We start from the raw sequence: 12060 nt of genomic DNA, 5'->3' as shown, positions 1-12060 counted from the left end.
CTGACAATAGAGTGGACAGGTCAGTGACTCTGGGCCTGACATGTGCCCCACATGAAGCCTCTTGCGTGGCCGTGGCATACAGTGTCACTGCCTGTCTGTGTTGTCTCAGGGCCCTGCCTCTGGGCTGTTGAACACATTGTCACAGTAATTGCTGTCGTGCAGATTTGTCTTGCACATCATTAAAACTAATTGCCTCACATTCCATCCATTTCACAAATATGCGCAGCAATTATTACTTTGCGAGAGTAATAATAAAATGAGAATCCATCGGAAATAAAAGAGGAGAAATGGCAAACATTCCTGGCATTGCCACTTCAGCCTTAATTATGACTGAGACAGACTGGCCAAGTTTTGGGAGGTTGTGTCCAGATCCAGTCATCTGAAAAGAGAAGACTATTAAGACTGTTGTTGGCAGCTTCGGACCTTCCAAACAAACATGCTGATCCAGTCGAATCAGTAATAAAACACATTATTAATATAGAACCAGCGTTTTCTTTGGGCTAAGTTACAACGTCCCCAAACTTCATATTTAAGTAAGTCTGAAGTCTGTATATGTCTTTTACCTCCAGGCCTCTCAAACTTTAGCTACATAATGATACTCATCGGGAAAGTTTAAGGATGCCTGACTTACATCTCTAAAGAAATGCCTGACAGCTGAAGTTAATGCAAGTATTCATCCTTCTACACATAATATTCTGTTAGGGGTCAAACAAACAGTTTTCTAATAAAATAAACCATAAAACTAAGTTATTTGTATTGTCTAAGTTCTTGGTTGGATTTGAGGTGATCACACTGAAATCCTGTATGTATATTAAAGCAACCCAGGGGTCTTTATTGAGGTAAGTATTGTTTATAATGTCTCTAGTGGGTTACAGTTACCTATTATAAGGGTAGTATTACATATGCGTGTATATCTAGGGAAAATTACCATTCTTATTCCCCCTCCACTGGACTCTCATTTCCAACTTAGTGCCTGTTTCCAGCCCATTACAATCCACATGAGATTCGCCTTCCCCTCTCTCTGACTCAACGTAATACAGCACATCAAAACTTTATAGTCCTTTCATTCAGCAAGGGGCAATTTGAAACCAGTATCTGGCATAACTCAAACATGTAGAGGAATCTCCTCACTTTACACAGGTCAACAGTGCTACCAGGGGTAACCTGACATTTTTGAAAATAATATTGATACTGAAAGCATCGTGATAATCTTAGGAAGGACTTTCTACAGGCTGAGCGCATTATGCGCCATTATGAGATTTAGAGGCTGGGAGCTGCCCTGGAGATTAGAATTTAGTGGAATATGACAAAAGGCTTGACTAAAGACCCTTTCAAACCTGTAACTGAGAGACAGGAAGTTAGGAAATAAGAATGACAGATAAAATGTAATTGGAAATGACATTATGGTTGCAGCAACTTACCTCTGATTAGCTATTGCAGCTTGGCCATTGCTGAATACAGTACTTTGCACAAAACTGCACAGACAACTATAAAACTCTTGTGACGGAATATGTAGTCTGGTGAACCTCCTGTGATGACAGCAGGGGCCTCTCTATCGGAGTCACCACAAAACCTGACAGATCTCATGAAATAGGTCAAGTGTTGTAAGATAGATTGTGGGAGGCAGCAGTGAGAGACAAGCTTCAAAATGTGCCTCTCATCCGAACACACTACCCACTGAAGAAGTAAGAATTGGTCTATTGAGCAGTTAATACAATTGCGTCTCAATGCTAATCATTTCAAGTGAGTGTTAATCTCTTTCCAACATGTGATTTCCACATGGTTGCCAGTGCAATTGCTATCAATTCAGGCTTGCCAAAAGCTTACTTTGCTGTCTACACCCAAACTGCTGTTACCGTAACTCTGCTGCTTTCATTAAACGTTCAGAATTAAACTCTTCTCTATTGGTCTAATCAGAAACAGAAGGGAGGGAGCCTGACATTGTTTGACTGATCCTTTATTTTCTCCCTGTGGTGAATCTTGCATGGGTAATATTTCACCAAATGAAGGTGCCTCTGTCATAGATGCACATTTTTCAATCATAGTAAGGGTTTTTTTCCCAGTCCAATACAGTAGTTGGAGCTTTTAGTTCTCCAAACCCACCAGCCCTGTGGGCGGATTTTGTTAACTTACATCTGACCCATGACACTGTGTACATTACTTTTAGCCACGCTATATCGTGCCTCCACCGCATGCCTTAAACTCCCTCACTGAGCTTCTAATGATCCACATGCCGGGACACTCTGTGGCGGATATCTAGATCTGGGGGCGTGTGCCCGAAACTTGTAAAGCTGACTCTGTGAGACGTGGTGCACACCAACAAGCCACAAACCCCATCCTCCTGAGGGATCACATCCCAACAACTTCCATATGGTCTTTACGCAGGAGGGTGCTATGATATATGGTTGGTGAGGGCTGCCCTAACAACACTGTGGCCTCAGAGAGCGTGTGTCTGACTTAAAGAGATGGGAACTTGCTGTTAATGTTGCTCTGTAAGTGTCAATCAAGCCCAGTGTCGCTAGTTTCTTTTTAGGCTAAATGCTGAGTGATGTGTGACGACACACAGGCCCTTAAAAAAAGTATCACTAAAAATACACTCCAGCCTCTCACAGTCTTTTGTTCTACTTCTCTCTCCATTATTTCTGTATTATCAATAGCTTATGACTAAAGATGTACAAATAAACAAAAAAGTAAATCTACAGGAAGACCTCTAGGGCCAGACACTGAGTAGTACCTCATTTTCACAAAACTTTCATCTATGGTAGCAATTAGAAAAACATGTGGTGCATGAGGCCAAAACAGGACCCAATTGCAACCTACAAACAGACACACCAGCTGGAGTGGAGAAAGCAGCACTCCTGGTTTGGGGAGACCAAGTGAGAGCAAGCTGTCCAGTGTCTCAGTTAATGATGGGTTTTGGGAAAATTGGATGTGTATTAATTATAGGATCTGTCTAATGGGCTATAACTCTCCACAGGTCTGCCAGGGGAGTGTTATACCCCTGAACTGTGAACTATGCAACCCCCACAGATCTGCACTCAACATATAAAGCTGAGGAGGGCTTTTGTGGCTGTCTGCGTAGCAGTATTTTCAACCTCAGCTCAACGATGTTACCACTAAGACCAGCATTTTAAAAACCTCCTCCTGTTCTTGTAAAACAGAGAACTCTGGTTCTCATCGGTGTTGAGTCTTTTTTTTAAGCTTTGGGAAAATAAAGTTGCTTTCTTTTTCACTTTTAGTAATGTGAATGCTGCACAACTGGCAAATGTATAATTTGATTAGTGAGATATAACTCTTGCTCATCATTAAATTCATCTGCATCATATAAACTGAGAATTAAAACAACAACATTGTTTTTAGCTGATCAGTAGTATACAACTTACAACTCTGCAGCTCCCTGTGTGACATTACAGATTAAAAATTCCACATTTTCCACAGGATATTGACTCATATGCACAGTAACTCTACTGAAAAACAAAAGCACTGAGCAATGCTATTCAGCAGGAAAGTCCTGGTCCTGCATCATGTGCTCGACTCTGACTCATGACCTTTAATTGAATGTCATACACTACACTACATACACTACTCTGAAGTGTACATGCCATGACAAACCTTTACTAGTGCAGTTCAAGTATTTGTTATGCACAATAAATCTCTTTTCTCTGCACAAAAAACACACACGCATCTGACTTAAGAGCAAATAACATATTGCTATGTGTAACCGGCCAACTTCTTGAAGTACATCATGAGTTTGTGTGTGAATGCAGAAGGCAAATATCTGACAGTGAGATCAGTGCTGATATATTTGGATATTCTGTCATGCTTTAGGGAGGTTAACAACGGGCAAACTGACACGGCTTGTATCTATTAGGTGGTGATGGTGAACCTACATTTTTGGGTGCTGTTTTGGAGGTTAGAAAGTGTTCACACGTGGACTGAATGTCCTTGATACTTTATCAGCTGCTTAACACGTGGAAACAAAAGACAAGCATTAAATGCATTTCACACATGAAATTTACAAATCTAAAGAGCAATTGTGATAAATGGTTCAACAAAATTGTAGCAATTGTTGAATTTTTCATTAAATAATTCACATAAAACCCACAGTTTGATGGGTTGACCATCCATAAAAATCTAATTTCCTCTTTTGGACTTTAAATGAGCCTTCACTTAATTCAACCAACAAATGTTTTAAGTGTAGAATGAGGTAACCATAAAAAAGTTGAGCAGCTGAGTCAAGCCTTTAACACGACTGACATGACTCAGTGTATCCACACAGGAGGGCTTTAATCCTGTTCAAATGGCACTTGGGACCTGACTGAATTACTGCAGAGAAACATGCTACATGCTATATTTTTTGTTTGGAAAGAGAGGGAGAGCTACCTTGTGAAAGGGGGAGGTAAGCATAAAGACAGAGGGAGAGAGAGACTTTCTGCATGAGGAGTTATTTTAGGGTTGGGATGGGGCCCTGAGCGGCACAGCAGGCCAAAGAAAGCTGGAAGGCAATCAAAAAGAAACTCCTTTCTACCGTGTTTCACTCTGTCAATCACCAACTGCTTAAGAGACTGAAAACAACTTTATTCCTCTACATGAAGGATGCACCTTTCATCTGCAGTCTCTAAGACAGCAGCAGGTTTAAATCAAGGGCCATGTGTGCGCTTTTCTTTCTTTTCTTTTCTTTTTTTTTTTTGGGGGGGGGGGGGGGGGGGGGGGGGTCATTCTCTCAGTCTTGGCTGTACTTGCAGCATGCTATATACATCACGTGCTTTCACCAAAATATTGTGATGTATAGTGTGGTGAAATTAATTCTGCTGCGGAATCTCAAAGGCTGCACTTAAGGGAGCGCCATGAGCTTGAGTAAAATGTAAAGCCAGTTTCTGTCTGGGCTGCAGGGACTCATTCCCCAGCTCCCCTGTCTGAAGTATTCTTTATTGTCTTATACATTCACTGTGTGTGTGGCAGCCCAGGCTACTAATCCAATTCTTAAAATAGCCAGAGCAAAATAAGATGACTCTTATGTATAATGACCCTGCCAGTATGAGTTAGCCATGTTAGCATGAACCTCAGCCTGTCAGTCTATCAATGCGGTCAGTCCACCACTTTGGTTCAGATGGAAATATTTCAACAATTATTGCATTGACTACCATGAAATTTGGAACAGATATTAATGTGCTTTGAGGATGAAGTCTAATGACAATGGTGATCCCTTGACTTTTCCTCTGGCACCACCAGCAGGTCAAAACCTTTCACTTATCCTGTGAAATATTTAAAAATCTATAGTATTAGGTTTGTCCCCAACCTGGGTTTTTTGGCCTCCACTAGAGGTCACCAAAGAGGTCACAAAGCCCTCTTCATTGTAAGGGTTTTTTTTGTTTTTTTGTATACAACCCTGCCGCAACAAAGAGTTAATTTACCTCAATATAACCTGTCAGTCTATCCAAGAATATATTAACAGCCCAAATGAGAGAAAGTCCCATTCAAAAGCACATTTTTAAAAAATTATTTTCTATACTTACGTTGGATTTAAACTAAAGTTGGATCTGACTTTAATTGTTAGTGGGGGTTTCTTTGAGAAATGCTGTGAACCAAAACTTGAAAACAGTAATTCTACACTGATGTACAAGATCTAATTGAGGGTTACAGTATTTATCCTAAAACATGCCAGAAATTCAACTTTCATTTAAGTCCACAGGTAGGTAACTCACTGTTTTGTAAACAGATTTCTGTGGCATTTCCCAATTCAAACAAACAGCAGAGATTTTACTGAATCAACAATCTGTGTCTTTTTTGGGAATTACTATTTAGGCAGGTGTGTAACATTCCCACAATTTAATGGTGTTGGTAGATTTTGAGATCACGTTAAGAATTTGTTGGTGAAATATTGCTTTAAATCAGTATGAAAAACAGTGGGAAATTTCTCGACAGAGATTTGCATTAAGGCTCACGACATTTCAGCCAGCGAGTTTTTGAGTCACTTTTTGTGTCATGGCAGTTTTAACAGTACTGCAGCTGACGGACGGTCTCGTTTTATTACTCAGTTGGGACTACTGCTGGGTCGTGACTGGGCGGCAACATGGTCTCCGTCATCTTAGCAATAATACTTCTGATGAGCAGATGTGAATCTCAGCACAGTGGGGAACACTATAAATGCTGATACAGAAACAACATGCTACATTTATCTCAACGGGAGCTTCAATCCTGCTTGCAAGTAAACAGGTAGAACTACAGCCAAGCTTACACCTGGCCTCACTTTACCAGCCGCCAAAACAATACACACACACACCTTTGGTTCTTGTCCACCGTTAATAAAATCAAAATTATTTAGGTAAACCTCAGTCATAAAAACCTATAAATGTTTATCTCTAATTACAGTGGTTACCTACTTGATTGGAAAATAAATAACCATAACCAGCAGTGGAAATGTAATGTTCTGTTCTGCGTAATGGATCAAAGTGTTCTATCACAACAATGGCTATTTTCAGCACCTGGACTTTGCTTTAATACACAAATAAGTCTGCTAACCATCCATCCTGAAGCCAAAACAGAGACAACAAACCTGCCAGGACATGGGCAGGCTTTAGTCTTCAGAGAGCCAGACAACAATCTACAACCAGACCAACTGAGACCCAGATTTAGACCTTTTTATAAACACATTTCTAAAGGAATGTAGGCGCACTCCCTGGTCGACTAGTGATCCAATTCCTGTCACATATTTTTTTACGAGCCAACAAAGTATAGGTTGGGTGGTACAGTTGCCCGGATCACCCTCCCCGTGCTATCGATTGCTAATTACCACCAGGTTGCTTTAAAATTATGTCACACTTGTTTTGTTTATTGAACAAGCAACACCTCTGTTTTTAGGGGAATACATATTCCAATAATCTTTTTTCATCTTACTACTACTACCTACTTTATTTTAAGGTTTTATGAGCCATTTAATTGTCATTTAACATCCCTTATGTTGACTGACTTGTCTTTTGTTTGTGTGACTAAATCAGGATATTTATAAATAATTTACACACAAAACCTGTCACAATTTGCTCAAACCAATTCAAGAAGGAGGCCATAATTCAAGACACCCAATCCAATCTCACGGGTCAAGCCTGCAGCTGACACTTTTTTCTGTAATATTAGACATTACTTCAATCCCTTCAGTGAGACTTTCCTAGACACAGCTCAGCCACGATATGTTTTTACTTATGCTCCCAGCCGACAGGTTTGTTCCTTTTCTTTCCCCCACTGGGAACATGTTTTCTCATGCTGCCATCTCCTAATAAAGCGGCCGTGGGTCTCATGCGAGGACAGAGTAAAGATAGCCTGAGCCTGTTTTCTCCATGGAGGTCTTCTACGTGGGGGCTTCCAGTCCCCACTCCAGTCTGGGGCCTTTGTGTTGGCACCTTGCCGGCCATGGGGCTTCACTCAGCTGATGATAGCATAGCCTCCAGTCAGACCTGGGTGAGGGCCAAGCTGTAAGAGGGTCCAGATGCTTGGACAGACCCCTGGCCTGCTGAGATGCACTGCCTTATTTAACATAGGCGCGTTAGACTGGACCTGTTACTTTCTGGCAGATTAAAAGTATTTACTCTTTTAATTTGGGTAACTACAGCTCAACGTTAAATGTAATTTACACCTCGGTAAGTGTGCCTTTAGCCGGGACTTGAGAAAAAAATGGAGGGAGGCTTTGCGGTGGGCAAGGGGGAAGGAGATCTAATTAGGAGGCTGCTGGGGCCAATCAGCATGTTGTGTAATCGACTGGCTAAAATTGTGAGTGAACTGTGCATGCATGTGTGTGTAAGAAAGAGATATAGAAAGAGAGAAAACAGTAAACAAGTTTTTTAAAAAGTAGATAGATAGATAGATAGATAGATAGATAGATAGATAGATAGATAGATAGATAGATAGATAGATAGATAGATAGATAGATCGATAGATCGATAGATCGATAGATCGATAGATAGATGCCAGCTGCAGTGTATTTTTTTAACTTTACTTGTAAAATTTAAAGATAACTGTGACTAAAAAAGCAAAAAATTCCAACCTGTTATTTGTGCCTCCAAGAAACAATGGTGGGAATAAACCTCAATTGAAACATGACATGCAAAGGGTACATCTGGTGTAAGTTGTATTGTAAGTTCTATTTTGAGCTTTTTTTTAACAAGAGCAAGCCTTACGTGACAAGCTTCAGACAGAAATAACAAAAAGTAACAAACTTTAAGTTGTGGCACAATTATTCATTCACAGCTGATGTCATCTACTCCACTTTTAATTATCCAGCAGTTCAGATATCCATTACTGCCCTGGTAAAATAAAAGAAGAAGCTGTTCCATCCATAATTAAGGGGATTGAGTCAAAAAGAGAGCCAAGTGCTTAGAGCTGGTAATTTCCATGCAAGGATCTTACATTAAAAGAAAAGGCAAACACCACATGATGAACATGAACATGGGGGCAATAACACCCTAGGAAAACTTTCATAGGGCAATTCTACTTGACAGGACAGCTATTAGTAGCCATTTACTATGTTATTTTTCAGTCTGTCTGCATACTGTTGTAAAGCCTCGCGGTCTGGGTAGTTTACTGGTGGAGAAAGCTCTAATATAGATAATGCACGCTCTTTATAAACATTTAGGAGCTGAGTTTGCGAACAATTAAGTTTTAGTAGATGAATGAAATGGTAGTTTTCACATTTATTCAGGTTTTATATATTAAATGTTTTACTTACGTTTTATGCAGCGATTGGTTCCTGGTGCCACAGCCCAGCCAGAGCAGCACTGCTGACCTCCACACACATTAGGCCTGAACAAAGGAAGACAGCCCAAAAAAACAGGGTGAATTAAACACTGATCATACTGTTTCAGACATACGTTAATGAAGAGGGCCTCCTCATAATCCATATAGCAATAACAATGATGTGAAAAGCCTCACACCTTTGCATGACAAAAGGATCTGATCTCTAAAGCTGTTATAGCTTCAGATCATTCTGATGTGGTTGGCCTATTGATATGAACACCTTTGAGATTCCACTTTAATTGCATTTTATTCAATAAGAATGTCAAGGCATGTCATGAAACTTTATCTGTTATGCGAGAGTCCAAAGTGAAAACAAATACAGTTATCTGAGCCATGAAGGGATTATGCGAGACACATGGGACATGAAAAGCACCCTGCATCTTCTATAAATCACTGAGCAAATGAGAGATGACAAGTTTTAAACAGTCATAACTGGATTCTTTGCACTCTTTAATCCGCACTTGCAGCAGAGGCCAATTTCTTGCAGAGAGATAGATGAAAAGGCACCAGACCGCATGAGCAACTTCAGGGCAACAGTCAATGCGCTGGCATGGATCTGTGCCCCATCATCTTTTCACAAGATATTACAGTAAGTGGATGTCTGACTCGTGGTGATTCGAGGAGATAACAGGGATTGACTCACTGACCTCAGTCGGATTGCTCTCATTAGATACTGCGAGTGAGATGTCACAGAGATAACATGCAGTTGTTTGGGCCCTTGATCTGGCGGGCTTAGCTCTGACATGAATCACACACATCAGATCAGACTCTTGCCAAAGACATCAGTCACCACATTCAAATTCCATCAAGGGACACATGTATGTAATGGAGAATTTTATCCAGCATAATTAGTACGCCCCAGGTTAAAATACAGATAAGACCATGTTCACACCTTGTTATATTTCTATTTGAACCCCGAACATGAGGAGGTGGGGTATTATTTTATCGCTGAGCTATCTGGATCACTCAAACGTCTGACAGGTGCACTGAAAACAGAAAGGGGAGTCATACTGAGTCAACTCAAATGTAAAGGAGCGTTAAATGAACCTAGTGCTGCCAGTGCCGCAGGGTACCGTAAATGACTAAGCTGAGTGGGAATTCCAAGAGGAAATGTGTCATGAAAATACTCTAATAAGCAGCAGATGATTCTTTTGAAACTAATGAATCAACCTGTTTAAATCACTGCTCATACTACCATAAGGTAATGTTGCTGCAGATTTATGTAACACCACATTTATGCTTCTTTAAAACTCAAAGAACCCTATTCATTCAACACTGGAGTATGCTTTTTTGGCAGTGTCAAGCAAGGCATTGGGCCCACGCTGCAATAAAGCATGTTGGATCTAATACTACAGTGCAAGCAGCTATTTTCTTTATGTGCTGCTTTAAATAGACAGCAACTCAATTCAAGCATGCATCACTGCAACTGTCTGAGTGACGGATATGTTCAGGGCATAAGTCCTTTTCCTCTTTTTCATAGTTAAGGCTTAAGGCAGGTGAGTACACATTATATGCATGCCTACAGATGGCAAACCAATTGCTTGAATCCTCCAATTGCTTGTAAAGAGTCCCCTATAAATTGACCATATAAATAATATATTTCCTAAAAGTAAGAGGGACACACAAAAGAGATATTTCATTTATATTTCAGTGTCTGCAACCCAAGCCATTGAAATCCCCCCTGATTATTATGTAAACACCCTCCCCTCCAGTGTGTATCATGCTTTGTCCCTATGGAATAAACAGGACTGGATGCACAAGGGTTCATTTAACAAAAAGAAAAGAGCTCTAATATGGAAACAACCCATCGTCCTGTTCAGAGATTAACAGAGACAAAAAAAGGGATTTGCAGCATTGACAGAGGGCCATCAGAGAAACAGGTGTTTCTGATCACTAAGAGAATTTGCAAATGTTCACCAGGCAAGTCTCCAGTTAAGCCACTACAATACATGGCCACAGGCAACAGTGTGGATCTCCCAAACTGGGGCACACATGCTGAAGTGGCATGTAGTCAGTTCTCCTGCTGCAATTTAAATATAGCCTAATGTAATGTGTAGTAATGAGAGGAAATGGTCATAATGAAGAGCTGCATGAGTTTCAAATCAGTTCAAAAGGAGTTCACCTATTCACATTTGCTGCTCAGATGCTTCAATTATCAGCATTGTAATCAACAGTGTTTAACCTCAGCTATTAATTCATGTCCTGCATTGACCCTAATGTCAAAACACATATATTGGAAATATGCAAAGGCACATTTATTTGGAGTACAGTACTTTCACATATTGGGTCACATGCACATTATCCAAGTAACTTGTGTTGATATGGAGAAACAGTTTACAGCCACTTTCTGTGGGTTAAGTTACATCATCTTGGTTTGCCTTGCAGGAAGAAAGTTCCTGCTAAAGTGGGCCACCACCACTTTACAGTAAACCACATGGACTGGAGTACAGTAAAATAGGTCACACAAATTCCTGAAAGTGCTGCTCATACAGTGAAGCTAAATTGCTTGGACAGTTTGATAAAGCAAAGTAAAACATGCTTGTAGCACTTGGCTGTCACTCTTACCCAACAAGTCGTCTTGTGCTGGCCAAGCTGGGCTTGATGCTCTGCCTGCGGTTCACTCTGGTTCTGTGCTGTGGGGAGTTCTGGCTGACCGGGTGTCTGGCGGTGCGCTGCGCACCAGAAGCGAGGTCTTCCCGGGAGCTACCTGCAACCTGAGCCGGTCCTGCTTTGGATGTATGCTTGCCATCGCCTTGGGATGATGTGCCCCTGGGAAGGCGGACAACAGTTCTAGACTGGATGGACCCAGGAGAGCTTTGATTAGATGGTCTGGAGGATGCATCGTCTCCTGGTCCCCTTGGCGAACGACCTTGACTCCTCACCCGGGACTGCTGCTGGTCCCAGACCGACCGTCCTGCGCCCGCACCCTCTTTTTCCCCACCTGTTGCGTCCTTGTGACTATCACCAAGTCGCAGCAGTGCAATAGTCAGAACCATTAAAACAGCAAATCCCGCTCGGTCCATTTTGGGCATTTCAGTTTTTCAGAGTTTTGAAACTACCGCGTAAAAGGGCAGAACGCGTTACAGTCTTATCGAGAGCCACTAAAATATTACAAATTTAAAAAAAAAAAAAAAAAAAACTTCCACTACTAGGCTACACGAGTTCAGCAAGATGGTATCCTCTCCCAAGAAGGAAAGCCTGGATACCTCCTCATAATGCCCAGGTAAGACTATGCAGAATGTCCTCAGGTTAAAAAATCAGCACCTAACTAAA

General features: G+C 41.1%; 1 protein-coding gene across 1 annotated transcript in view; it reads right to left on the bottom strand.

Annotated features, from left to right (window-relative positions):
* The window catches only part of LOC134000590 (latent-transforming growth factor beta-binding protein 2-like), an 82041-nt gene extending 70231 nt beyond the window's left edge, over positions 1 to 11810 (bottom strand). Inside the window, exons 1-2 of the mRNA XM_062439977.1 lie at positions 11353 to 11810; positions 8720 to 8793 (exon numbers count right to left, since the gene is read on the bottom strand). Coding sequence (XP_062295961.1) covers positions 8720 to 8793; positions 11353 to 11810 — 532 coding nt within the window. The remainder of the gene's footprint in view (positions 1 to 8719; positions 8794 to 11352) is intronic.
* Positions 11811 to 12060: the final 250 nt, after the last annotated feature.

The sequence above is a fragment of the Scomber scombrus genome, chromosome 19 (genome assembly GCF_963691925.1).
Source record: "Scomber scombrus chromosome 19, fScoSco1.1, whole genome shotgun sequence".
NCBI classification, from domain to species: Eukaryota; Metazoa; Chordata; class Actinopteri; order Scombriformes; family Scombridae; genus Scomber; species Scomber scombrus.
Note: the sequence above shows the minus strand (reverse complement) of the source record. Positions and strands in the feature narration are given on the sequence as shown.